The sequence below is a fragment of the Phoenix dactylifera genome, chromosome 14, assembly GCF_051530095.1.
Source record: "Phoenix dactylifera cultivar Ajwa chromosome 14, Ajwa_hap1_PhDact_Kaust_v1.1, whole genome shotgun sequence".
In the NCBI taxonomy this organism is placed as follows: Eukaryota; Viridiplantae; Streptophyta; class Magnoliopsida; order Arecales; family Arecaceae; genus Phoenix; species Phoenix dactylifera.
Window position 1 is genome coordinate 22,005,232 of NC_143203.1, and position 27,889 is coordinate 22,033,120.

The 27,889-nt window shown below is 38.8% G+C and overlaps 3 protein-coding genes and 1 non-coding gene across 7 annotated transcripts; all 4 read left to right on the forward strand.

Moving 5' to 3' along the window:
* Positions 1–1,500: 1,500 nt before the first annotated feature.
* On the forward strand, positions 1,501–10,958 carry LOC103709895 (putative galacturonosyltransferase 10). 4 transcript variants are annotated; one of them, XR_015973053.2, is made up of 3 exons: positions 1,501–2,028; positions 7,850–9,984; positions 10,212–10,958. XR_015973053.2 is itself a non-coding variant. In XM_008795420.6 (2 exons), the coding sequence occupies exons 1-2, from the start codon at positions 1,873–1,875 to the stop codon at positions 9,293–9,295; spliced, it is 1,602 nt and encodes a 533-aa protein (XP_008793642.4). In that variant the 5' UTR covers positions 1,501–1,872; the 3' UTR covers positions 9,296–10,139. The 4 variants fall into 4 exon arrangements, 3 of the variants coding, with proteins under 3 accessions (XP_008793642.4, XP_088566642.2, XP_026661541.3); XM_008795420.6 differs by lacking the exon at positions 10,212–10,958 and having other exon boundaries at positions 7,850–10,139; XM_088710516.2 differs by lacking the exons at positions 1,501–2,028; positions 10,212–10,958 and adding an exon at positions 2,035–5,550 and having other exon boundaries at positions 7,850–10,139.
* A 3,746-nt stretch (positions 10,959–14,704) lies between these two features.
* Positions 14,705–20,249, forward strand: LOC103709896 (transcription factor IIIA-like). The gene is made up of 7 exons (XM_008795421.5): positions 14,705–14,874; positions 15,270–15,446; positions 15,984–16,127; positions 17,717–17,996; positions 18,163–18,398; positions 19,220–19,363; positions 19,877–20,249. The coding sequence occupies exons 1-7, from the start codon at positions 14,863–14,865 to the stop codon at positions 20,051–20,053; spliced, it is 1,170 nt and encodes a 389-aa protein (XP_008793643.4). The 5' UTR covers positions 14,705–14,862; the 3' UTR covers positions 20,054–20,249.
* Positions 20,250–21,119: 870 nt separating this feature from the next.
* TRNAD-GUC (transfer RNA aspartic acid (anticodon GUC)) lies at positions 21,120–21,191 on the forward strand. Its single transcript has one exon. It is a non-coding gene; the product is annotated as a tRNA-Asp (tRNA).
* Positions 21,192–24,527: 3,336 nt separating this feature from the next.
* Positions 24,528–27,652, forward strand: LOC103709930 (protein TIC 20-I, chloroplastic-like). The gene is made up of 3 exons (XM_017843480.5): positions 24,528–24,739; positions 25,869–26,057; positions 26,877–27,652. Exons 2-3 carry the CDS (start codon positions 25,880–25,882, stop codon positions 27,524–27,526), a joined length of 828 nt encoding a protein of 275 aa, XP_017698969.4. The 5' UTR covers positions 24,528–24,739; positions 25,869–25,879; the 3' UTR covers positions 27,527–27,652.
* The last annotated feature ends 237 nt before the right edge of the window (positions 27,653–27,889 follow it).

The window sequence follows — 27,889 nt, forward strand, 5'->3', positions numbered from 1 at the left end:
AAGCTTCTGTTGGGCTCAAAATAGATTATTAGCATATTCATGCTCGCGTCAACTTTTATTTTGATCAATATATCAATACAGATTAATTGGAGCTAAACTTTGTATCATTATACGAATACAAATTAGATATTAACAATATAAATATAAATACAAATACCAGTTTGATAGCATAAATGAGGTGGATAGATTATTGTTCGGCTTTATGTTTTATTTATTCAAACTATGCAATCCTTCACACTTTCTTTTGTTTTTTCTAAAAAAAGATAAAAGATACAATTTAAACATTGCATTCACTCAATCACGGCTCTTTTAATAGCCGATCTGTATTCTCTAAAATACAAAGTGATAAAAAGCCGATTGTTGGTAGCTCGAGAGTGTGACCTACTAAATTAAATATCGACATAAATAAATTTCATTGGGGTATTTGCGTATATCCACATCTATATTCTATCCTTTTTTTACAAATACAACTAAGCGTATGGATGTTAGTTGATTAATATAAATAGGGAAACAAATGGGACCGAACATTATCCAATACATTTTTGCTTTAATTTCTACTTATCAATATGGATATTAATATCACACTAATCTAGATGCAAATATGCAACCTACCTTTTTCTTCCATCTATCTTGCAATTGCCCCCCAAGGCAATATTATGTTTTTTCTATCTCGTCTCAGTTTTTGTATAAGAAGCATGTGAGAGGGACTAATTTGTTGAATTGAAATATGCCCCAAAATGCTATGGAAGCAAACTCTTAATTGGATTGCATTACTAGTTGGATTTAGCCAAGTTGTGGTGGAATAGTAAAGCCGACCATAACTAGTTAACTACTGTAGTATATTATGCAATTGAAAGCTTATTGTTGCCTCATGTGGACTTAAGATGAGATAATTTTTGGGAGGAACATTTTCATAATATCTAGAATTTGGGATAAAAAAAAAGTTATTTAGTGCTATATAGTTTAACCTCAGATGGAAGAGGCAAACCTCCAAATCTCAGGCTCAACTATTTTTTTTTTTTTGGTTACAAGAAAAAAAGAGAAGAGAAGTGAAAAATGGAGTCTCAGAAAAAAAAAAAATAATAATAGATAATTTTTTCATCATTCTTTGAAATGATTGTTGATATTTTTAATATTAATAACTTCTAAAAACCAATGACATAATGCCTCAAAAACGAATGATATAGTTTTCCCTCCCTAAATAGCGTTGTGATCTCATTCAGAAAAAAAAAAAAAAAGGGAAAATTTTGTGGGAAATTATAGAGACGTGTTTTTAGCTGTCTTTTTTTTTTCTTACATGGAGTTTTTCCATGTCACCCCTAGCTGTCTAGTCTCTATTCATTATCTTTGGACAAATCCGTTTCCCGTTTCCCTTTCCCTGCCTACGGGGAGATCTGGTTAATTATTTTTTGCCAAACCGTTTCCCATTTCCCGTTTCCCTTTCCGTGGCACCGGGGAGGTCGGGCAACGCTGGATTCCGTGGCGATCTCATTTAAAACTAATTTAAAAAGGTAAGAGAACAGGCATCACGCGGCCTTAGCCGAAAGTCAGAAACCAGGGATCCTCGCGAGTGTCCTTCCATGGAGCTCAGAGGCTTCTCTTAACGACGATTAGAAGAAGAAGAGACGCTGATCGGACCCCAAAACCCTAACCTTAACCCTCGCGGAGATTCGATTCAGAAATACCTCCTTCTCCCCCAAATCTCCCGAGGGATTCCATCCCACACCTGTCGGTGCTCAATTCCGTCTTCCTTCCGTCGTCCTGTTGGCCGGCGAGCGGCGGGATTTAGGGTTCGTCTTGGGTCTGGAGATGCGCTCCGGTGGAGCGGGCGTTGCCTCTGATCTGATCGGCTGTTGGTGGCTCTGAGGAGGGATGAGGAGGAGGCCCTTTGATCTCCGGCGGTCGGCGCGGAGGCGGTGGTCCTCGAAGGGGTGGGCATGGCTGGTGGTGGGCGGACTGGGAGTTCTCTTGTTCCTTATAGTACTCGGCCGCGAGAAGCAGCCGAGATCCGTGCCTTCGTTCCCCCAGGTCAGACCTTTTACCTCTGATCTTGATCTCGACGCGTGATCCATCGGAAAGTAGTTTCCTCTTGAGTTCTTCTAATGTTTTGATCTATCTGATGTTTGAATTTCTGAGGAAGTTTGCGCTTCTTCTGATCTGTTTTTAGTTATTTCTGCATGGGATACTCAAAATTGTTGATTTTTCGAGCATGCAACTTGGGTGTTTTTTTTTTTTTTTTAATAAATGTTTACTGAAACTGATCAGTCTCCAGGTAGGTTCTTGGGAATGCTTTTACTTTCCTGGTCTTACTAGAATCTTAGATGCACTACATGTATGAAGCAGCTGGAAAAATGAAGGCCGATTTGACTGCCAGGATCAAACTTCGTAGATCAACACACAAAGTAAAGCAAACTGGACAGAACCCTTCTTTTGGTGAAGGAAATTCTCTCCGAAAAGATTTATTTGTATATCAAAATGCTGCCTTATTAGAAGTATATGGGACCTGGCCCCTAACCCTAATAGGCATTAAACCTGGTACAAATCATACTCAAAATAGGATGAAGAAACATGCTGGAATTATTCAATACAAATACGACCAATTGATCATAGTACCTATTGGCTGAACCTTGTGCTGGATCAATGTATTCATGATATTTAGACTAACAAGTCATGTCTTTGGCAAAATCAATATTTAGATGCTTAATAAGTATGCCTATGGTTCTTCTCTTGATTGTCTTTACTTGAGTTAATAGCAAGCTTATTGAGACAATTTATTTTATTTTTCAGTATAAACTCCAAAGATTCATAAAAATGCACTCTTGTAGTCTTAGGGACCAAAAAGTGTAAGACCTTGTACCATTGTTCAATGCCAAAACCCATACCTCTATATGGCCCACATAACTTCTTCCATGTCCTAAGTTATGCAAATAAAAAAATATTTTTTTTGTTATTTATATTGTTAAATGAAAAGAAATTTTTTGAGGCTAAGCTGAAATATCCATATTTCATGGTTGCTTCTTTGGATCATTTTGACTTGTGAAATGTGATGGTGAACTTTAGTTTTCTTATTTCCATTTTGATAAGCTATTTAAAAGACTACAAAATTAGTCTTTTTTGCGGGATCGAAGGAAGCCATATTACAAAGTTTAAGCTCTTTATTATCCTTCATTTTGCTGGTGCAGGAGCTTGAAATATGGTAATTGGTCATATTAGTTAGTAAGATTAAGCTATTGAAGCACTTAGGTTAGTAGCATCATTTCATGCTTTAAGGTGGGGTAACAATATGGAAGATTCACATCTATGTCCTTTTCTTTTTCCTCTCCTTCGTTGGTAATTTGGGAAGCCAAACTCATCACTAACACCTGAAGAAACAACAGCACAACTATCAACTTCTTTGCTGGGTTGCCTGAATATTGACCCAGCTAATATGGTTAGATCCGGAGACCTCCTGGCCAGCTAACCAGACTGGTTAGTTTGCCTCATGGGAAGCTTGGGTAGTCTCAATTGCATTGATGAGTTCTCAAATGTCTAACTGCATGCCGCAGTGCCTGATGAGCACCACTAGTCCATGTCACGACAGTAGCTAATTTCCCTACAGCCTTGGAATTAGTTCCAAGCTACTAACACTTCCTCCCATGCACTTGAACTCTAGGGTAGAGATGGAGGAGTTATGCTCCTGATGTAGAGAATTCTGCTGTGGAAATCTTGAAAGATAAAATAAGTAACACATACCCATTGGCATAGGTAGCGCCATCAAACTTTAAAACAGGTACATGCATTAGTTGGGGAGAAACTTCTAGGAGGCTAGAGAGAGACCAGTTGTGGCTACCCAATTGTAATTGCAGTCAGGAATAACCCTCCTCTATTATGGTGCAAGGAGACTCTGAAGCTGGTGAATTCTTACAGTGGGCCAGTTGAGCTGCTGCAGAGGTCTTATGTGGAAAACACCATCGACTTTTTTGACTATCCATACTGTCCACCCTATGTAACGTAAGACTGGTTGGGTAGCAGCTCAAGAAGCTTGTCAGGGGAGTTGAAGTTCCATGGGGATTTGGTCTGATGAGCAATAATGGGTCCAAGTTTCCTTTGCTGGGCTGTGTTTAATTAACACGCGATCAATGTTGCACTTAGTACGCTATGGGGGATATCCCAACTTGGGCCAAGAAGGATTTGCATGGAAGTTGGCACTGTTGTAGCTTCCACAAAAAATATCTAAACTGTGGGGTGGCTGTGCTCTTTTAGATCCACTTGAATTGCCCACCTTCATTGGAACTTGGAGTCATGGCAGCAGGCTAATTGGTAAACATCCTTGATAATAGCTTTGGAATGTGTGCTAGTTTCAAAAACATAAATTAAGCTAATGAAGCAATAAAACCTTTAAGAATTTCAATGTCTTCTATCATCTTTACCTTTTAATGTTCATTTCTTGCTTAGCATAGCAACACCTTTTGCAAGCATTATGAATCTTATAGATCATTGATACTGGTGGACAATATCAGGCTTGACTGAGATAAAGTTCTGTACTAAATCTACTCAACAGCAAGAGTCAGTAAGGGAACTCGAAAAGATTCAATAAAGGGATCATTTTAACATCTGAGGTGAGGGTCATAACCCTATATCAATTATTCATGCTCCTAGATTGTTTTCTGCTAATAGGGAAGAGATGTTAGGTATGCATATACTAGCCTATTTTCTTGAAAAGGGTACGGAAGGGTTTGAGCTTTTTAATTTTCATATTTTGATTGGGTATATAATTGAAAACTGGAAGATGATGGTCTATACATATTGGTCGTGAGAAAGATGGCTATGTGTGCTATAACATCTCCACCAAGATTTGCAATCTAGGCACCGAATCCCATACAAGTACTATGTTGGTATAGTGTCGGTAAGCTCGGTAGGAGGTTGGTTCGGTATACCGACAGTTGATACGCCCTACGAAGTGCCGATTTAATATAGGCATGGTATGATATACTTGATACGGGATGGTACTCACCGGTACCATGAACCTTGGCCGCAACATGTGCTCAGTTATACTATGAATTAACTTAAACCTCTCTTACTAATTTGATGGCACACTGGAGAAGGCAATTTTGATCTTAAAGTAGATTTGGAAAAAAAAGACACCATCCAAGGTACCTATAAAATTATCTGAAATTATTATGTATCAATTATATCAATATAAATGCTTAACGGTTTCTTGAACAGCTAAGCAAGCTTAATGTTCAACAGATTTTTGGTCAGCTTAGCCAGTTAAATAGCTCCTTAAGTTCTTAAGTGACTATTTAATCTGCGTAGCTTCTTAAATGATCCATAGCATATGTTACGAAATATTATGTTTGCAGTGTTTAGCATATTTGTTTTTAGTTTATCATCTACAATTGTAGTTTGTTCATCTCATTTAAGGTTTTGACTTATCTAAAACATGTCTTGTTATCTAGACCTAACTGTACTAGGATGATCGAAAAGTGGTATTTTGCTTTGTTTGCACCCTCCTTTGGTATTTATTCTCATAATAAGGAAGCCACTTCAGCACCCCATCAGCGAAGGAAGGTCATTTGCCCTTCCTCTCTCTATTTCTGCATCTCTTCTAATTTTTTACTTTTTATGCCTCTACAAACTTTCTTCAGTATATCACTTTATTATCCTCCTGGTTTTACTACTGAAACTAATAGCATGGTTACCCCCATATTGATTAATGAATTGGTTTGAAACTACTTTAGTCACTATATTTATAGTTTTTACATTTCACTGTCACCCTTTTGGCCACCTTGTTTATTGAATTATATTGGATTGTTTATTACAAGCTTAGTTGAGTATTCCGATAAAGTATGAAAGAAGGATGATGTACAGCAAAATTGCAAAGATACTAACAATCATTCATAAGGGCCATATGCTATTTGAGTGATGTGCAACAATTTAGGGAACTTATAAGGATCTTTAAACTAGTTAAAATTTACATTTGCATGGTTTATTTAACCTGTCAATTGGAGAATTCACTTTCTGTCCTGTTGGAGGATGGGAAGGGGGAAGGAAAAGCGAGAAGGGAAAGGGATATTTGTGGTCAGTTGATGAATGGTTAGCTTTTCCTTTAGATGGTTGAGTGATGAATTAACTTTTCTCTTTTAAGGAACGAATATTGTGATTAGGTCATGTTGATGAATTATAAGTTCACGCCACTTACTATATGGGTGGGCTTGATAAGATCTATAATTTAGTTTCATCTAAGGAAGCTTTTTTACGTGGATGACAAAATTAGGTTTGGCATTTAATGTAATACTTTCCACTTAAAATTTACGTCCATTCCTATGATTTGGTTTTGGGTTCTACATTAATAAAGTTTGTGTTCTGTTGAATTTAGAGGCCTTGATTTGATATGTTTAAACTTGACTCATTTGTGGCTCTAGGGCATGCACCACGGATTGACATCATGCTACTTTACTTTGAGAGGGAGAGCTGGGCAAGGGGCATTAGGCTACTTTATTTTCCATTATCTAAAATAGATTAGCTGCAGATATTTTGGAGGCTTGCTGGTATGCCAATTGCAGTTCTGTTATTAATTGAACAAGTGAACAAGGTAAATGCCAAATCAAAATCAGAGGACATTTGATCTGTAGTCTAAAATATAATACTTGAATGCAAATTCTCTCATCTTAGGTGAGAAGGCTTTAGTTAACGTTGATGGCTATAAAAAGAATGCGAGAAGCTTGCCTCAGATAACCAGAATAACTGGAGTTAGATAAGACTTTTCTATCAGTAGACAGGTGGGATTGTTGAAGTTGAAATTTGCATTAGCACGTTGGTCGCTCATTGCATTCCATAATTAAAATTTTAAAAATAATACTGAAAATATGTTTATATATTTTGATAGTTGGAAACCGAAGAGTAATAGAGGATGTATGTGAGATGATGCTCATGTAGACATGGACGCTAAGGTGGACCTGCAATCTTAGTCAGGCTATTATGTCCAAAACATAAGTCTGAGATTTAGGTATTGCTTGTTTGCTTTTTGAAAAAAAAAAATCCGAAACTGACAAAGGAATTTAGTGCAATATTAATAGAAGACAAGATGAGAAGGTTATATTCATGTGAAGAGAACCTTTGTTCTTCTTCTCAACCTAAAACATCCTCCATACAGAGATAGCTGAAAGGAATTATTTCATTTCCTTGCCAGTGGAGAATTATCTTTTCCTTTCCTTTTATGCATGGACGTTAATAGAATTGGGAATCAGAATGCTTGCAAAGAATGGGTTACATGATTACAATAGGCATGGGTGGTTGACATGAAAGACGTTCCATCTCTACTTGACTAAAAGCTGAAGCATTGAACATATTCTTGGCCCAGCTGAATTATATAGTTAACTTTGTCCGTTTTTAATGGCCAGATGAAATAGAAACTAGTTGATGAATTTTCCTAATTCCCATCATACTTCAGCCAATCATCCCTATGCATTGGTACGGCCTGTTCTTCCATTTAAATTTGAGGTTCTCTAGAGTGGGCATGCTAAATCTGGTCACAGAGGGTATGCATCAGATGTACTACACAGACATGTATTCTCATGGATAGGGACTTCTCTGGATTGTAAACTGTGCTGGTAAATAGTTCTCTTTTTTGACCGAGTGCTGGTAAATAGTTCTCATCTTATATGATTCTGGTTGCAGCACATTTCCGAAATGGAATAGCTGTGTCAAGGTTGATATTCTACATGTTCTCTGTGGCATTTTCTATAACATAATATATCCATATGCCAATTCATATTCTAAACATTCTATTCTAGCTGATGTTTCGGTGCCACTTGATACTCATCCAATCATTTGAGCTTACTCTTGCAACTCCTCGAGTGTCTTGCAGAAATCTTATCGCTCTAGCCTTACTGAAGGTCATAACATCACTGATGAGATGCTGAGCGCTCATTCGTTCACAAGGCAACTAGTCGACCAAATCTCTCTTGCAAAGGCTTTTGTGGTCATCTCTAAAGAAAGCAACAATCTCCAGTTTGCAGCAGAACTTAGTGCCCAGATACGCTACTCGCAAGTTCTCCTATCCAGGGCTGCCACCAGAGGCACCCCATTAACTGCAGAAGAAGTAGAAACAGCAATACATGACATGGCACTTCTGCTCTACCAAGCCCAACAATTCCATTATGATGGTGCTACCATGATGATGAAGATGAAGGGTCAAATCCAGGCTCTTGAAGAGAGAATGAAATCTGAGACCGAGAAGAGTACACAATACGGACAAATAGCTGCTGAAGAAATCCCGAAAAGCCTGTATTGTCTTGGTGTCAGTCTAACCATGGAATGGTTCAAAAACTCAAATCTGCATAGAAAACTCTCAGAAGGAAAGCACACTCTGGAGAAGCTAAGAGATAACAGTCTCTACCACTACTGTATTTTCTCCGACAACATCCTTGCTGCATCGGTTGTGGTCAATTCAACTGCCATTAATTCCAAGCATCCAGATCAGATTGTATTCCACCTGGTCACCGATGAGGTGAACTATCCACCAATGAAGGCTTGGTTCTCCATGAACAGTTTCCGAGGTGCAACTGTGGAGGTACAGAAGTTTGAGGATTTCAGCTGGCTTAATGCATCATATGTCCCAGTTCTAAAGCAGCTTCAGAACACTGACACCCAGAACTTCTACTTCTCTGGAGGTGGGGATGGTAAAACACCAATTAAATTCAGGAACCCAAAGTACTTATCGATGCTAAACCACCTCAGGTTCTACATCCCAGAAGTCTTCCCAGCATTACAGAAGGTAGTATTTCTTGATGATGATGTAATAGTCCAGAAGGATTTGACAGAGTTGTTCACAATCAACCTTAATGGGAATGTGATGGGGGCCGTGGAGACTTGCATGGAGACATTCCACAGGTTCCACAAGTATTTGAACTATTCACACCCACTGATCCGTGCTCATTTTGATCCTGATGCTTGTGGATGGGCATTTGGTATGAATGTGATTGATCTGAGAGTGTGGCGAAGGAAAAATGTGACCGGCATATATCACCATTGGCAGGAGCGTAATGCAGACCACACCCTCTGGAAGCTCGGCTCACTGCCACCTGGTCTGCTGGCCTTTTATGGGTTGATTGAGACATTGGATCCCAAGTGGCATGTGTTGGGGTTGGGTTATACAAATGTGGACCTTTCAGCAATTAGGAATGGTGCGGTGTTGCACTACAATGGGAACATGAAGCCATGGCTGAAGATTGGGATGGAAAAGTACAAGGTCTTGTGGGATAAATATGTGGACTACTCACACCCTTTGTTGCATCGCTGCTTCATGCATTAGACGATCCTCATGATGGCAGGTGATGTTCATGCAGGGTAGAGTCCTTAATTGCCAAAGCCTTCTGGTTTTGAGTAATTTTCTTTCGAGCGGAATGGTAGAGTAAATTATTCTTTTCTTCAGAAATTCTTCCATTCGTCTATCTAGATTCTCTTTCAAGTTGCAGCATCACTAATTTTTGATGGTTGAGGCCCACCTTATGAACTGTTGGGGTGGAGCAGCAAAGCCATCTGATTGGAATTTCTCGAGCACATTTTTGTGCCAGCCATTCTTAGCAGATGAATTAGTACAGCATGTAATTTATACAGGATCAAGTTGAAAGAGTAAATATGCTACAGTATTTGTTTTTGGGTGATATTCTGCAGAAGTCCTTTGAGCAACATGTGATGTTTCCTAGAAGGTGCGTTTGCCCAGAATGTTGATTGGTGTTAAACAGAAGAGATTCAGATTTCTGAAACTGTTGGCAGTGGAAGTACCCCATAAGGCCCATGGAGGTAATTTTTCCATGGTTTGGGTAAGATCAGGCTCCTTGTATGTGGTCGATTGTGTTGACGGATAGGCTTGTAACTTTCAGACATGGTGGACCACTTTTCAATTAGCTATTATGTTGGACGCTGTCACAGTTTGAAGAATATGAGGTATCCTTCATTTATAAAGCAGACAATGGCTATGCATTGGCTTGCTTGGTGAAGGTAAGAAGATAGGTGATGGCAGGATAATCTACCCCTGAAATTTTTGTATTTTATTATTAGAGACCTGACACGGTTGTTTTGTTGGAGACAACTAATGTAATCTGTCCTAGTAGTCATTTTTTTACCAAATTATTATAAAAATGATACTTGCAAAATTTCTTGTGCATTTACCTCTCCGACCTCATGTCTGTAAGTTCTCACTGCTGTTCTTTTAATCATTGCTGCAGTAGGAATAAGGCCTTTGCCTTCTACTAGTTGAAGTTTTGGCTCGGTTGTTTCTCTGGTAACATGTCTTACAAGCCACAAGCACATGGACATGGGAGATCCACTGCTGCATCATGGATTGGTTGCAACTCATGATGTAGATGGAGACCATGGGAGATCCACCGCTCCGCGAACCGTGGCCCTTCCTAGCTTGATTCATGGAGTATGAATCAGTGTGGCGGTTGGCTCTGATTCAGCATCATCACACCAGGCGAACGCATATGCTAGCTGAGCTTTTTCCCAAGCTCAATTTGTTCTGCAACAAAGTTGAGCAGGATTAATGGGTCAGTGTTGCATGGAAGTTGAACAACAGACATCATTCAAATCATGGGATGACAAGAAAATATCCGCAATTTAAAAATTCTGACTGGCTTAGCAAAAACAATGGCCATGAACAAGGGACTGATAGGTCCAAATGATCAGGAGGCAAACTTGGTGGTGAATTTCTTGCTAAAACGGGAGTGGTATTAGAAGTTCTCTTTGGGATGTGGCTTGGTACTACTCCCCTGTCAAGAATGTAGGTTGATAGCTTATTTGGGCCAAATGGAGGATAAATTCTGAATTGAGGAAGTAAGATTTTCCCAAGGTTTTAGCTAAGGGTATATTTGGATGCAGGGAAACTCCTTGGAAATCTCATTTTTCTTGAAATATTTATTTATTTTTTGTTTGTTTTGTTAAAAAAATAATGAATTTGAAAACTGTTATAACTAGTTTGCTAAAAATCCTTGTCCATGCTATTTTGCTAAAATTCTTTTTTCCTTTTCATAGAAAAGTTTTAGTTTTTCTTTTCCTTTCTCAAGGATTTTCTTGCAACCAAACAGACATTCAGCAGATTCTGGCCATGCCTGGAGTTTGCGAGCAGTGGAAGGATACTTCATATTTGGGCCCAAATCTGAGAAAGGACTTGAGTTCAAGCAGTGTATACACTTGCTGTTCGGTACCAAAGTTCAACTAAGTCCCTTGCTTTCTTTTGAAAGTTATTTTGGAGTTGTGCTGGGAGTTCAAAACAATCGTGTGGTTTCATATTTAGTTCAATAAAAATATAGAAAATCATGAGATATCAAAATTTAAAGCATAATCCATAACAAAATCAATACTTCCAATCACGATGCATCACAATATTCTAAGATAAAATATATTCAGTAATAAAGTATCATCCATCAAATTCATGCATCATCAATAGTACCATTCAAAATTTATTAATATAATAATTTTTTGCTGATAAATCCCAACTAATAAATCCATATAGCATCTTTTTTATACATTAATATGACAATTTTTCGCACCCAGGCTTGTGACATCCTCATCATAATTGGTTCTTACTCAAGAGAGGAGAGTCAACCCATGGCCTGGATCCTACCTTATCCTTGTGTCCTCCAGCAGGGGCTCATATAACTAATAAAGATGATGATGTCTAATGATCTTAGTTCTGATACCACTTATCTAGTGCCTGTAGCATCAAAGGGATTAAGTTGTTAGGAGAACCGACCCAGGTTAACAAGCCATATTTCATTACTCAACACAGGACTATGACAGAGGACGTTGCTGCAAAAAAGATATCAGAGATACACAAAAAATCAAAACTATCAACTATGGTGGATAATATTGAAATATTTGCAAAAGTAGAGAAACAAGAGAGAGAGAGAGAGAGAGAGAGAGAATTTTATTTCTTTGTTCCATCATATTCGGCATAACTCAGGAGTTATATATACTCATGTATAGACTTCATATATGGAAAATAATATAGGCTGATATAGGATTTCACCAACAATGAAAAATATTATAGGTGATATATGTTGTCATGTGATCCCTAAAATTACTCTAACAAGATTATGCTAACAAACAAAACTAATATAGATTGACACAGAATCATGCTAATAAAAAAAAATATTATGAGTGATGCAGGTTTTACGTGATTCCTAAAATTATTCTAACATTCCTCCTCAAACTCAAGGTAGCACTATACGTGCCAACTTGAGTTTGAAAACTGGATCACGAATATACCGAAAAACTGACGTACTAGAAGTGTTAGAGTAGTAGCTTAAAAGTTGATATAGCAGATTAGGAATTGATATAACAACTCAAAAACCGGTATGGTAGACTAATTTGTCTGATTGATGCGACAGACTGACATGTTTGTCGATATGGCTGATTGGCTTGCTTGATGATGTGGCAACGAGAAGACAAAAAAAATGACAGTTGCAGCGAGGACAAACCTTAGAGAGAAAGCAACCGAAGCTCGACGATGCTTGTAAATGAAAACACCATAGAAGAAGAGCAAGAGACCTCGAAATGGATGGTGAAGGAGCCGGGGGCAGCAAATAAAATCAGAGATTGAGTACTGGGGCAGCGCCATGCAAATGTACGTCTCCATGATCGAGAGCGGGATTGCACCTACCAAGTTCACTTTTGCCAAGCACTCTGACAGGACGGTAAAGCGCGCTGCTCCACGCTCACCTGGTCCTATGGGGTTTGGAGCGGGATCGGGCCTATCGGTTCACCTTCGCCAAGCACTGACGAGACGGTGTGATGCGCTGCTCCACGCTCACGTGGTTCTCTGGGGTTTGGAGTGGGACCACGCCTACCGAGTTCACCTTCACCAAGCTTCTGATGAAGCGGTGTGGCAAGCTGCTCCACACTCACCTGGTCCTCTGAGGTTTGGAGCAGGATTGCACCTACCGAGTTCACCTTCGCCAAGCTTCTGACGGAATAGTGTGGTGCGTGCCACCTCCTCCTTCGTGGAGGAATAGGAGCACCAAAAGCGAATGCTCATGGAGCTTAACTCCCTCGTCTCCGGAGGAATGAGAGCACCGGAGACGGGTGCTCAAGAAGCTTTAACTCCCTCATCTTTGAAGGATTAGAAGCATCAGAAGCGGGTGCTCGGGGAGCTCAACTCCCTCGTCTTTGGTGGCATCAGCGTGTCCTCGCCCAACGATTCCGTGGAGGAGGAGGTCACCGACACAGAGTGTTTTTATTTTTGCTAGTGTCCATGGCGCAGTCGTTTGTCGATGGAGAGGTGGGTCGATGCGATCCGACGCAGGAGACGCCAGTAGGCCCCGCTCAGCGCGAATCCGAGGGCACAGGCGAACATGAGCTCCCGCGTCGAGCACTTCATGGGGCGGTCAGCGAAGGAGGGGTGGGAGAGCATCTCCCGGGCGACGGCGGGGTCGGAGGAGACGACGGTCGGGGTGGAGCCGATCGAGAAGCCCATGAGCTGGGTGGCGGCGTCGGTGCCGGCATGCGCCATGGACGTAAAAGCACGCGATGCGGCAACCTGCCGGTAAGGCTAAAGATGCTGTCGAACACAGGGAGGCCACGGGGGTCCGGGATGGGGACGACGCCCCAGCGGCTCCTGCCGTTGGCCCAAGCAGGACCGCCGGAGGAGAGGGCCCACGACAGGAGGGCCCTGAGACTAAGGCCATGAACAGGGTTGACAGCATGAGGAAACGGTCGCAGAGAAGGGGGTCGGCGCCGAGGAAAGCTGGGAGAGTGAACACCCACCAGTCGGAACCGGGACCCATTGCTTTGGCTTATTGGAGAAAACGCGAGGCGAAAGAGACGAGAGGAGATTGCGGTATAGAGAAGACCGGCTGCGTTCCGCGGGCACACTGGATGCTCCGAGGCGCGTCCCCGGCGAGGATGCCGCTGATGGTGCCGTGCTACGACTGATGGCGACGGTGGCGGCGGAGCCCATCCCATCCGCGGCGGCGGAGAAGAGGGTGATCATCACTGCGGCTATCGTCACGGCGGCGACGGTGATGGGGAACCTCATCAGACGATCCTGATGGGGCTAGGCTAGACGATACACCGCTCTTCCCTTCAGTGTTGCCTCATCAGGCATGTGGGACGAGAAATTCTGAGGACAAATAGAGGGAGAGAGAAATAGAGGATATCTAGATAAAAAATAGAGAATTTTAGGATGTTGATTCATCCGAAAACAGAGATCGATAGATTTGCAATAAGAATATTCAAAGCTTTTAGACATGGCGACAATGGCCATGCAAAAATGACAGAAATGTGGCAGTAGATTACGTAATCGGCAGCTTTGATGCTATGTTGAAATATTTGTAGGAGAAGAGAAATAAGAGAAAAAGAGAGAATTTTATTTTTCTGTTTCATCATATTTGGTACAACTTAGGAATTAGATATACTCAGACTCGATGCATGGGATATAATATAAGCTGATATAGAATCTTACTAATAATGAAAAATATTATTGGTGATATAGGTTGTCATGTGATTTTTAAAATCACTCTAATAAGATTATGCTAAAAAAGAAAACCTAATGTAGGTTGGCACATAATTATGCCAATAAAAAAAATATTAAAAGTGGCATAGGTAAAATTATGCATAAATAAATAAATAAATAAATGAATGAGCAGAAGGACTTTGCACGTGCCGTAGTTACGTAATATTCGACGTTAGATTCATATCTAGTGGTAGACAGGCTTTAGGGTTTTTTGTGTGCCTTCCCTTGTTTTTTAAGGCCTTTCAGCCTCTCGAGCAGCCAACCCTAGCCACTTCTTCCTCCTCACGCTTCTCCTCGATCCGCCTTCGCGCCGGCGGTCGGCGGTGCTCGGGAAGTCTACCGCGTGGCTCATACGGGTGGGACCGATGGACTCGGCGGTATGTTCTCTCTCTGCGTGTGTCTTAGAACAGTGGGATTGAGACTTTGAGAGTTTGAGCATTTAATCTGAAAGGGAGATCTAAAAAATTTCAAGCTGAGATCTAAACGTGTTTGTTTTCAATCAAATCCTTCCGTTCAAAATCCCTTTTTCTCCAGGTTTTGTATAATTTTCACTTAAACAATTGCGAGACTTCCTTAGATTAGAATCTAATTTCGTAGTCGATTAGTTTTTCATAAGGATTATACTTAGAAAATTACAATTGAACGGCGTAAATTTGTCCTTTTTTTGACTTTCTTAATTGTATGTTGGATGTCAAGGAACGCAATGAGACATCTTTCGGCAATGTTTAATGCTGACGCTTCTGATTGGTTCGTTGATTTTTGGGGTTTTCAGATGGCTTCCGTGGAACCTACTGCTCTGGTTGGTGGGACAGCGAAGGAGGCTGCCGATGGATTCAGTGAGCGAGAAAAGCCTATCTTTAGGGACATCAGGCGCTATTATTGTGAATATTGTGGGATTTGCAGGTCGAAGAAATCGCTGATAAGATCTCACATCCTTTCCCACCACAAGGTATGGCACGATAAGGTCGTGGGCTAAAGTGATAACATAAGAATAGAGGTAATGGATGCATTGTCCGACTTTGGCTAGAAAATTAGGTTAAAAAAATTTGAATTTTGCATTGGCTTGTCAATAATTTCATTAAAGCTGAGAAGATTTATGTGAAGCTTTGAGGTTAGAGGCAGAATATATTTGTACGATGAAGCAAAACGTTTCCCTACGAGAAAGAAACGTAGAAAGTTAAAATAATGTTTCTATAGAAGTTACTATTAGTAGATTACAAGGGAGGAACAATGAAAGGTAGTGAGGCTTCAAAATGGTCTATGGGTGATATGCACCAGAAAAGAGGAGTTGATGGTGAAAGGTTGACTCTAATAATCCAATTGTCAGATTTTGGAATTCTATTGTGTTTTTAACCTCTTTAATTTGGGTCTAATGAGAGTATATGATAATTGACCTTATATCTCCTTGTTTGTTCAGTTTTTGGCATAAATTTGTTCTTTAATACCTACAAATTCATTGTTTGTTTAAATATTGAAAACTTTGTAGGATGAATTGAAAGATGCACAGACCGATCAAGGAAATGAAGAAAATGAGCTCAACAATCAGCTGCCGCATACTTGCCAGGAGTGCAGTGCGAGTTTCCGGAAACCAGCTCATCTGAAGCAGCATATGCAAAGCCACTCTCTTGAGGTTGCAGCTTCTCCTGCTGTAGATTTAATTCCTTACATAACATTTTTCTGTCTAAATTTTGCTGCAGCATTTACAGAAACAACTTGACAGTAGTTTTTGCTTAGCTCATGGTCAGCGGCTTCACATTTCTTTGTTAACCTCTCCTATACTGGATTTGGCAATCATCTAATTTCATCAATAACCACTGCATGAGTATTTTCTAGAAATGACTTACTCTCATGGATTGGTACGGTAGTGATGCGTTCACTAATGTGAGAGGGACGATCCTAATTTTATTAATAGGTTTGTCTTTAATCTTTTTAGATACTGTGGTTAATGAATTTCTTTAACAGAGTACATGAAAACTATTTTCTAGGGTATAGATATGAATGCATACTTTTGTGAGTGTACGTGTGTAAGTGTGTCTACTTATTTATGTTTCTTTTCATACATTAATAATGGATAACTCAGAGATATTCAGATGTTTGTTTATAGATGACCTAATAAATGCATCAGTTGATAAGCACATATGATTCTCACCCATTTTGTGCAAAATACTATTAGTGTTATTTAAAAAGGTATCCTTTATTGTTTGACATTTATAATTTAAGGTGTCTTTATTGTTTGACATTTATAATTTAAGTAGAATTAAAAACTGACCGAGTTATCAATACAAAATGGAGAAAAAATGATTATCACTTGGAAATTTTTGAGATTCTTGAATTTTGTTAAAAGCTGACAATGGGATGTATAAGTGCCATTCATCGAGAAGTAATAAATATATGTTAATGTTTGCTATACACATAGCTGAAGGTATTGATTTTGCAGGTTCGACCATCGAATGTTTGAAAATGATGTATATATTGCGTGAAGCATTGGATCCCATTTAAAGAACTCCAAAATGCAAAGAGGCAGCATTTAATCTTGTATGGACCAGTATCAGGATGGGGGGACCTCCTGTGAAGCTCCATCAAGAAAGCCTCAATCACGCATTTCCCATGAGGTTAGCCCTTAACTGTTCTACTTAGACATTATATCATGTTATTGCCATGTCAATTTTTTAATTTGGAATATGTTGAGTTATGAGGTTACCATGGTTTACTTTTTGTTTTTTCATCCTTTCACAATCTGTTAAATGACCATGGTTATGGGGAGCTTGTGATGCCACTAAATCGTCTCATGTTAAAGATAGGTGACATGTGATACTATAGTCTTGCCATGGTATTTAATTTATTGGGCATTTGCAGAAAGTATTTAATCTTCACGAGTTGTTCTTTTGTTCCATTATCATAAACGAAGTTGTTTCATCTTTTGCATGTGAACATGACAAAGGTACCTGCACTAATTTTTCAATTCTTGATTCACTTGTAGTGTTATTTATCGTTCATCATTGAGTTGATGACTCATCAGGAGGATGTGGTTAATTTGAAGATGAAACAAGGAACTAGCATTTTTGTATTCTATTTATTACTGAAATAGCTTTGCTGTTGTAGCCTGTGCTTGTATTGTTATTAAGGTTCTTTGGTGTCATTTCAGTTTGATATTTGGTAGCACCCTAGTTTTATACAGTGCATGGTAGTTTCTTTTTGTAATATTTTTCCTTCTTGCAGAGGCCCTTTTCATGCCCGCTGGATGATTGTCATTTGAGCTACAGAAGGAAGGACCATTTGACTCGCCATTTACTTCAGCACCAAGGAAAACTTTTTACTTGCCCAGTGGAGAATTGCAACCGCAGATTTGCAATTAAGGCTAACATGAATAGGCATGTGAAAGAATTTCATGAAGATGGGTGTCTTTGTGAAGGTGAAAAGCAGTACATTTGTCAGGAACCAGGGTGTGGGAAGACATTCAAGTATGCATCAAAGCTGAGAAAGCATGAGGATACACATGGTAGGTTTCTTTACTGAACCATGTCTTTAGTTTTCACTTTTTCTGAGATTGTCTTTAGTTTTCACTTAGCCAAGGAGCATAGAGATTCTTTTCCCAATGTGTCTTTGGCATCAAAAGTTCTGTTCTTATTGTTTTTACTGTTAGAAGCTTAATTTCTATGCTACAGCTAAATTGGATTATGTGGAGGTCGTCTGCTGTGAACCTGGATGTATGAAAACTTTTACAAATACCGAATGCCTTAAAGATCATATCCAATCATGCCACCAATATGTTCAATGTGAGGTCTGTGGTACTCAACAGCTGAAGAAAAACTTAAAGCGACACCAACGCATGCATGACGGGGGTGGTGTGACTGAGAGAATAAAATGTAGCTTCAAAGGTTGCCAATACACATTTTCAAATGTAAGGTTCAGAAATTTATTCTATGGTTTTGTTGCTTCTTTTGATTTTCTAGAAATTCTTATATCATGTTATAATTCATACATATTTCTTTCTTGTGGTCAGAAGTAGAGATTTAAAACTCATTTTCGGAGACCAAAAAATGGTGAACCAAAATCTAACCTAAATGTAGGCAAACATCAAGTAAAACTGAAAAAGACAAAAAGGCAAACTAGAAAACTCTTTCCTGGTTTTCATATTCATAAATATGATAAACATATACTTAAATAAATGAAGTGTATTTGTGTGCAGGAGAAGAGGAGATGCATGTCATAAGTAATCTATTAGCTTTTGCCTTTTTTATAAAATAAGAACCAAAGGTGCAATTAATGATGACTTTCACATTTCAAGGTGGTTATTTTTTTAACATAGAACAGAGGTGTGCTACTCCTTAGTGAAAGGGGAAAAGAATTTCTCAGGTCTTTCTTATTAGGAGTGATGGATTTAAAGTTGAAAGAATTTCCTGTTGATTTTGACATCTCAGTTTTGTCTGATGGCCAACATTTTCAGTTTTAGGGTTGGCTCACTGGATGTATTCTGTAATAACTATCAGATTTATAAGTTGATTCCCCACTAATGTCACCCGGGCATCATTTTATGAGCCATCAAACTAGCAGTATGATTAGTTTGCGCTTTGCACTGGACAACTTTGTATTTTCAATAGCTCTATTTCAGGGGCTTGAGTATGCCAGCAAGTTGCATGCTCTGTTTCTTGAAGTATTGAAGCTGGCAATTTATCAACTGCATGCTTTTAGTAATTCCATTTATGTTGTTTTCATTTGCAGAGATCAAATCTTAATCAGCATATAAAGGCTGTGCATCAGGAACTTCGCCCATTTGCGTGCCGAATCCCTGGTTGCGGGAACAGGTTCCCTTACAGGCATGTGAGGGATAACCATGAGAAATCTGGTGTTCATGTTTATGTTCAAGTAAGTTATTGGGTAACTTTTCCTTTCCTTTTTTTTTTTTATTATCTTCATTGCATGCATAAAGGTGAAATATGATGAGGGTACATTCTTTCCTGGAGTGCTTGGCCTTCAAAACCAAGGGCGAAGTGGAGCTCATTTGAACCTTCTGTAGTATAAGAGGATGAGGTTTCTTGTATCATGTTCTTTGAATGGTGAAATCATTACGGATCAGCCTGGATATTTTCAACAGCAATTTGCTACTTTTTGACTGTTATGATTATGATCTGAGTCTATCCTTTCAGTACCTTTTTACTTCACCTTTTGGTGAAGATAATTGTCTAAAGCTTTTGCAAGCCTCTCTTTAACTTTGATCGTGATAGTTGTCTAAAGCTTTTTCACACCTTTCACTTCATGCTTCCGTGTATAGTTACCTGCAGAATTAGGTAGTTGTCAGGCAGTTGTAAACCAAAATATGGCTTATGCTTCCAGATATGTACTTCATTATTGGAGTTAATGTGGTGAGTCTGATTTCAGGGTGATTTTCTTGAAACTGATGAGCATCTGCGCTCGCGGCCAAGAGGTGGGCGGAAGAGGAAATGTTTGTCTGTCGAGACTTTGCAGCGGAAGAGAGTAGTTCCTCCTGGTCAAGTTTCTTCTCTGGATGATGGAACATATTATATGAGATGGTTACTGTCTGATGATCAGCACTGAGTGGTTCACAGGCATCTATATATATATATATATATATATGTATATATCGGACTGGAAACTTGGTTGCTTTTTAGATAGTTTCTCTTGGTTCTGAAATGACCATCATGTGTCAATATTGTATGATTTTGGGAAACAGCTACCTTGTTGTCATGTTGTAGATGAATGTTAATATATGATTAAGCGAAATTTTTTGCTCTGACAAGTGTCATCATCTCTTTCTTTACTTTGGAAGTAGGAGTAAATTGTGAAATTTCCTGCATTGTCCAAGTCTTATCAGAGATCAGGTGGTCAGGAGAGGAATCATGTAAGGAGTGATTATTCTGGTGCCAATATGGAAGTCCTGATTAGCGATTTGGTCTGAGACTTGTGATATTGTTTATTCCTTTCTTAGGGATGCAAGTTACAAATATCGTGTTCGATGTCTTAGACATTTGGCAAGGTTTATATGATCACTATGATTTCTTCATGTACTTTATGTTCTATACGGTTAAAGGTTTCCCATGAATGAATAATAGAAAGATCAAGCCAAGAGAGAAAATTCAAATGCGCACTGGAAAATTGTCTGCTTTAGCTCTTTTATACCATATGTGATATGTCAGCCTGACTGCTGCATTCTCCCATTAGCATTTTCGACCTTTCAACTCCATAGATATGTCTGAAGCTCGAAATTTAGATTTTCTGGGAGGTCTTTTCATGAACCACTTCGAAAAGGGTGCTTGGGGAATCACTCTGCAGTTTGTTTGGTGTTTGGCAAAGCAGAATGTAAAAACATTGTTTTTTTCCATCTATTTGATATTTACATAATCGGAACTATTTTCAGTTGATTTGGATCCGACAAATTGGTTGAGCTTTGGATGTGAATTGACCACCTGATCCCAACACAACTGATCAAATTTTTGATTTGCATTTGAGGTTATGATTGGTTGTATCATCTTAAAGTTAGAATTCATCTGCATCTTCTAAATGAACCATTCGAGAGCAGTAAATTTTCGTCAAATTATAACTAGTTAAGGGTTATTCTTTTCTCATAGAGAAGAATATTATTTGAGCCAAAGTGTTCAATTCGGTCGTTGTAGTATAGTGGTGAGTATTCCCGCCTGTCACGCGGGTGACCCGGGTTCGATCCCCGGCAACGGCGTTCGTTCCCCTTTTTTTTCAACTTGTATCTTTTCCCGGTGTCCTTTTTTTTCCCCTCACTTTAGTTTCATTCCTTCTCTCTTTTTTACTTCCCTTTACCTGTTTGGTAGGCTGTGAGTATTTTTCCTATTTTAGTTTCAGTCCTCAACTCTTCTTTCTGTTTTTTGTCCCCCTTACCTGTTTGGGTCAGTGAAGCAGCGATTAGTGTAAAAGCCTCAACAACTAAATCATTATGGTCCTTGAAAGTCAGATTAGAACCCTTGTAAAGGGCTTATAGCAGACAATGGACTATAGACAATAAACTTAAGCAGCTTATAGCTAGAATCGATAGTGCTAGTTAGGTCACAGCGAGCTTAACAATAATAGATTTGGTTTACAAATTGTTAAAAAAAAATTGCTGTTTGTTACCTTAAAAGTACATTCAGCCGGGACAGTAATTTAGCAGCTACCCTCATGAGAATTAGGAAAGAATTAGGAAAGTTTTTATTATCTATTGGCCTTCATCTTGATTTCGAGACAGGAGAGGGTCACAGGAGATTTGGCTGTTTTGGGTAATGGACTCAACCCTTATTTTGATTTAATTTAACAATTAAAATTGATTTTGGATATGATGTTCTTCCTCAAAATCTATAGCAGACAACCATATTTTTAACTCTTTTGGACATATCTGCACCATTTTGCTGCTAGAAAAAGCTATTCAATTGAATGCAAAGACAGCAATATACTAACACTGAAGTGGATGTGATGCCTCAACATCATGAAGAAATTTGTGACAATATCAAGAAAAAGACAAATTCCTTCACAATGTGATGACATGATTGAGAGAAATTTTGGTTTTAAGCATGAAAACATCAAGGTACCAACATTTTGTTTTTCTAAAAGTAAGCCCAAACAAATTGATCCAATAATCTTGTATTTATGCTATACATTAAATGAAATAATCAAATTAAGATACAATGGTTGAAAATTCAAAAAAGAAAAAGATTGTAGGAGGAAGAAATATTAGGAAGAAGAGCACAAAAAAGTATAATCACTTATTTCTTTTATAGGGAAAGAACTCCTGAAAATTAATTTGTTTATAATAATTTTAGTGCACAATTTACTAATAAGATGAATAATATGATAATCAACTATTTTAAAAAAAAGGTAGCTAAGGTAGATTTACTAATAATTACAGTTTCCATGTAACAATTTTTTTAAAAAAATTCTTACACAAGGTTATTATATATGTTTTTTGTCTATTGTTTTGGTCATTGATAATCTGTACTATTATAATATAGGCTACTTCGTAGGGTTTGTTCTTTAGTGGGTAAATATGATGGGCAAGTTGGTCTACTTTCTCATTGACCAACTTACCTATATTTTTATACTTCTTAGATGGGTAAGTTATTTTTTCATGAATAGCATTTGCCTATAAAATGAGAGAAAAGTTTTATCCACCTAGGAGGTGGGTAAGTCATTTTATTATTATTATAATATCATACTATATTACATTATTATAAGACATTATAATATTGATAACATTATTATATAATATTACAATATAATAAATTATAGTATGATTACAATATAATATATAATAATATATCATAAGATATATTAATTTTATATTATAAATAATATATTATTATATATAATAATATTTATTTAACAAAGGGTATTATGGAAAATATGGATAGATCTTAGTAACTTACCAAGAAAAATAGTAATGTAAAAGAATATGGATAAATTATTTTTCTATCTAAATGTTGCTTGAAAAATACTTACTAAAAAAAAAGGACAGATTTCTGGATAAGTCTTTTATCCTCAGAAGAACGGGCCCTTGGCCGAGAACTGAGAAATTTAGATTTCAGCTTCGTAACTTTTCTTTTGCGTCTGATGTTTGTACCATTCTAGCATCACATTTGGCAGGCCAACAAAGAACTAGACACAAAAAAGGGCTTTAGGAGCACTTTTGAAGTCAATAGACGCCTGCAATTTGCCATGTGTGATACTCAAAGTCAAGTGCAAAAAGGTGGTGGTTTTTTCAAATATGCAGAAGATGATATATATTCTGAAAATTTTCATGAAAAAATGGGGGAAAAAAAGGGTTTACAAGGACTTTGCAGTATCAGAGGATACATCACAAGGCAATCGTTGGGAACTTTGCTGATTGTTGGTAATATAGTTCTTAAATTCTTGAGATCTTTGTCACCATCACAAAGCAATCGCAACTTCTTTGGAAGTTCAGACTTCAACTTCCCCATCACCAATTTCTGAAAGCTGAGGCAACTACTACTTCTGCCATGACCTCTGGTTTTGGTGGCAATCTATTATTGGTGCGGATGGTAACATGAGAAAGCAAAAGGCTATGCTAATTGAAGTTCGAGCATCCACTATAACCTCAATAGAAGGGAGGGAAGGTGAGAGATTGACTTATCTAATATGAACCCACAGCACACATTATTACTCAAGGAAAATGCGTTCAAAAAATTTAATTAAAGAAAGGCGAGAATAACCCTCATCCTTGATTTTAGAAAGGTGGCAACACATTATCCACATATGAGCTCAGAGGTGCGCGTTGTGCATGGAAATGTGCCAAATGAAGATCCATCTCTCAATTTGCCATGTTTGGCACTGCAATGCAATGAGGGCTAGCTATCCATGTCCAAAAATGGATGACATGCACCTATGCAGATTTATGCGGTCTTTTTTTTATATAAAATGAATAGATTATACAACTCTAGTATGATTACATTCACAAAAGTTAGAACATAAGACATGACAGAAAGAAAATGGAGTGGCCTCATATCTGTCCTACAAACAACCTTTGGAGTGATGAGCCACATAAGAAACGACCCAGTTAGCTGTCTTGTTTGCTTTTTGGTACATATGGTTAAGCTAGAAGGAAACATTATCGCTTGCTTATGAATGTCCAGCAACAACGGATGCTCCCCACCTGCACTAGATGGGTTCCGAATTCACTGGCCACCGTTGCTGAATCACCTTTAAGATGAATTCAGTCTGCTCGCGGGATGCTCCTTGCATAGCTGATGCCCTCTCAAACAATCTTCAATTTTACTTCAGGAATCGAGACATTATAGATATACCGGCTATCAGCTGCTACCAGTCTAGAGTTAGAATCTACAATCATAAATCCCGCTCCAACTCTATATCTATTACATTTTCATCAAAATTAATCTTGAGAAAGCTTGAGGATGAGGCTCTGTACTGAAGTTAACCTTTGCGGTGCAAAAATGCACCAAAGGGATCCCATATTTGGTGACATAATTGGTTTGGCCTGGAATTTTGTCGGATCGGACTCACCATACTTGATGACATGGTTTATTTTGTATCCGACCCATTTGCGCCCAGCGATTACCCTATCGCTATCCCCTCGCTTGCTCATTTGCTCCTCTTCCTCTCCATCCCCCTCTTCACTCCTTTCCTTCGCGGCCGGAGCTGCCACGGCGCACCCACCCGCCACTCCCCCTCTCGGCCGGCGGGCTACTCGTTTCCCACCGTGGCCTCTCCCATCTCTGTAGCACGTTCATTCCGGTGCCGTGACCGGTACTCTCTCTCTCTCTGTCCCACCCTCCCTCCATCCTCCTATTCTAGGGTTAGGGTTCTGGGTTCACCTAAAATTTTTCACCTTCTGGTTGATATTAGGTAAGGGTTTCAAAGGGAAGCTTGCATATAACTTAGTAATTAACTGGGTCAGATTCTCATAGTAATTTGTAAGACCGCAGATGCTTTTTTTTTCGGCGCCGGGGGCGGGGGGTGGGGTTGTGATGATTGGTATGGTTACAACGGTTGCCATTAAATTATCATCAAAAAAGTCTAAAAATTGTATTTTTTTGTGATGGATAAGATTGTACTTCAGAAAACAGGATGATATTTGGAGAGAAGAGGCATCCCGTCTTAGAAAGAAGATAAAAGAAGAAGGAAGATTGGAAGCAAAATAAAAGTGTGAATCATAAAGTTGGTATCTTTGTGGTTGATAAATAAGTTTTAAAAAGTTTTTAGTCATGTTACTTGTAAAAAGCTAGAACCATATTCGCAACTTTTTTTTCTGACAGTAAGCATTAACTTAGTTTGTTGGTCTGTTCATTGTTTTGGGATTTGAAGGAAGACTGACTTGTTATTGTGTATTCGTCCATCAATGGGTCTGTCTGTGACTCATACATCTTGAAGAAAAATGTTGCATATTTTCATAACTTAAACATTGTATTTGAAAGAAACCTTTGTTATGGTTGGATGCCAACTGGATCTGGATGATGAATATTATTCACACCATCCTATGATGCATAATTGTATGTTTTTTGAATTCTGTCATTACGATCAGGATTTGGTCAAGTCTCATGGTGATCTATATTATAGACCTCCAGTTGATGTGGCAGTCAAATGCTTGTGGAATGCTCTGTTGATCTAGGAACCTTCCTACTCTTAATTTTTTTTGTGGTCTTTCGTATGCACGTAACTGTTTTGAGCATTAGTTTTATGCTCCATGCCCTCTAAAAATGTTACAATACTGTATTGTTTTGAAGGCATATTGAATACTCATAGAATAATATTGAAGGCATTAAGTCCCATTATCCAACTTTTAAGGTTGATAACAGAGTTGTCATAATTGTCATTCACCTGCATATATGATTTAGAACTGTGTAATCCAGACTGAACTTTGATTTGTACTATTTAGGTTCTGGGGACATGATTCTAAATGGATGCACAGGAATCTGGGGAAGTATGGCAATGAAACCTGGGCACTGCAGGGCATCAAACAACTCTTCTTCTATGTACTCTGCTCGCCAGCCCTTGTTTGCTACTTCTTCAAAAGTAAAAATCTCATGTCGAGCTTCTCAAGACTTTGGAGTCTTGCCCTTCAGAGGTACATATCGCTGCTTACATGGATTTGTTGCATTAAAATTTTGTGCATACTGGGGAAGTTAAAACTGTACGGAGATTGACCAATTTGCATGTTCTATTAATAGTCATAAGGCCTAAACTAAATGTCAGTAGAGAAATAAGTTTTTCAAAACTGCATGATTTCAAATGTTGTAGGAAAGATGGGGAGGGGTTTGTTTAATTCAGTACATAATATTTATGTGTTGTTCCGTAAGATGATTGCTCTAAAGGAATTTACACATGACATATCTCTCCACACACATTTTATGTGTCTTTTTTAGGTGTAGGTAGAACTGCAATTATGTTGAATTTATAATTTCGGTGAAGGTAGAACTACAATTATGTTGAATTTATAATTTTGGTGAAGGTAGAACTACAATTATGTTGAACAGCTAAGTTGCTGTCAGTTACTTGACTGCAAAGACACTGCCTAAGAAAATGACTTTTCAGTTGGTTTGGATAAGTGATAGTCATGTTATTGATGGATAAAATCTCACTGGTTTATACTGTTTATGATACACATACATGTATTTTGGTTCAGGAGCTGTCTTATTGGAAGTGGCAGAATTCTTTATAAGTAATGGAGAAGAAAATAATCGAGACTGATTATCTGTTGGAAAATTAGTGACATTTAAACAGGTGTTGGTGCAATGCAGGAAAAGAAATTTAGCAACAATGTAGTTTTTTGCAATCTAGTTAGCAATTGGAAGTATCGACCAGGCTCACCTCCAGGTCTAATTTCCTGTATGTTGCATATATTATGTTATTCAAGTGGCTTGGTTTTGTTGATTTTGAGTGTCAGGGTGGGCCACTGCGCACCTATCAAGCATGTCAGCCTCCCTGCTGAGAGGAGATCATGGCAGCCTTGCAGATATGATGCCAGTTTTGCCAAAACGCCATGCTGCATGGCCTAGAAGTCGGATGGTTCCTAGAGCATCGAAAGATGTCCCTTACAGCTTCCGCTATCCTCCAATGACCAAGAAGCCAAGGTGGTGGTGGAGGACGTTGGCCTGCATCCCCTACCTAATGCCTCTGCATGAGACATGGATGTATGCTGAGACTGCATATCATCTTCACCCTTTCTTGGAGGACTTTGAGTACCTCACCTACCCCTTCCTTGGGTTCATCGGGAGTCTGCCGAGCTGGTTCTTGATGGCTTATTTCTTTGTAGCGTACCTTGGGGTGGTGAGGAGGAAGGAATGGCCACACTTCTTCCGCTTCCATGTTGTGATGGGGATGCTGCTTGAGATTGCCCTCCAGGTCATTGGGACTGTTAGCCGTTGGATGCCGCTTGCTATGTACTGGGGTAAGATTGGGATGCATTTCTGGACTGCTGTGGCATTTGCTTACCTGTTCACTGTGCTTGAATGCATGAGGTGTGCACTTGGAGGCATGTATGCAGACATCCCATTTGTCTGTGATGCAGCATATATTCAAATTCCATATGATTAAGAAGTGTTGTATCTTGTATTCTTGATACCATAGGATTGTTTCTTCTTGATGCTCTTGGTGGACGGAACTGGAATTTATGGTTTTGTTCGTTGCAGCTTTGATATGAAGTCAGGAATCTTCTTTGTTTGTTGGTTCTGTTATTTTCTGCACTATGTTCGTGAGGACCTGGCTTTGCATTAATAGCTTGTTTGCCCTAATCTACAGAGAAACTTGAAAGCCTTGACTGTGGAATAAGATGAGAAGAGTTGACAACATACTTGGGTGTTAATAAAATAATGTTTTCCCTGCAGACATTTAAATGGATCAGGACATCCATGATTAATCCTTGACAAAGAAATCAGAGGCTTTCCTTGGTGATTGAAT

What these genes read in the sequence shown, in the direction of transcription:
- LOC103709896 (XM_008795421.5), top strand. An exon ending in ACATCCTTTCCCACCACAAG is followed by an intron (nt 15,447 to 15,983) that starts GTATGGCACGAT and finishes AAAACTTTGTAG; the next exon opens with GATGAATTGAAAGATGCACA. An exon ending in GCCAATACACATTTTCAAAT is followed by an intron (nt 18,399 to 19,219) that starts GTAAGGTTCAGA and finishes TTTCATTTGCAG; the next exon opens with AGATCAAATCTTAATCAGCA.
- LOC103709930 (XM_017843480.5), top strand. Translation starts at nt 25,880, where the DNA reads ATGATTCTAAATGGATGCACAGGAATCTGGGGAAGTATGGCAATGAAA. An exon ending in TGGAGTCTTGCCCTTCAGAG is followed by an intron (nt 26,058 to 26,876) that starts GTACATATCGCT and finishes TTTGAGTGTCAG; the next exon opens with GGTGGGCCACTGCGCACCTA.
- LOC103709895 (XM_008795420.6), top strand. Translation starts at nt 1,873, where the DNA reads ATGAGGAGGAGGCCCTTTGATCTCCGGCGGTCGGCGCGGAGGCGGTGG. An exon ending in CCGTGCCTTCGTTCCCCCAG is followed by an intron (nt 2,029 to 7,849) that starts GTCAGACCTTTT and finishes AGTGTCTTGCAG; the next exon opens with AAATCTTATCGCTCTAGCCT.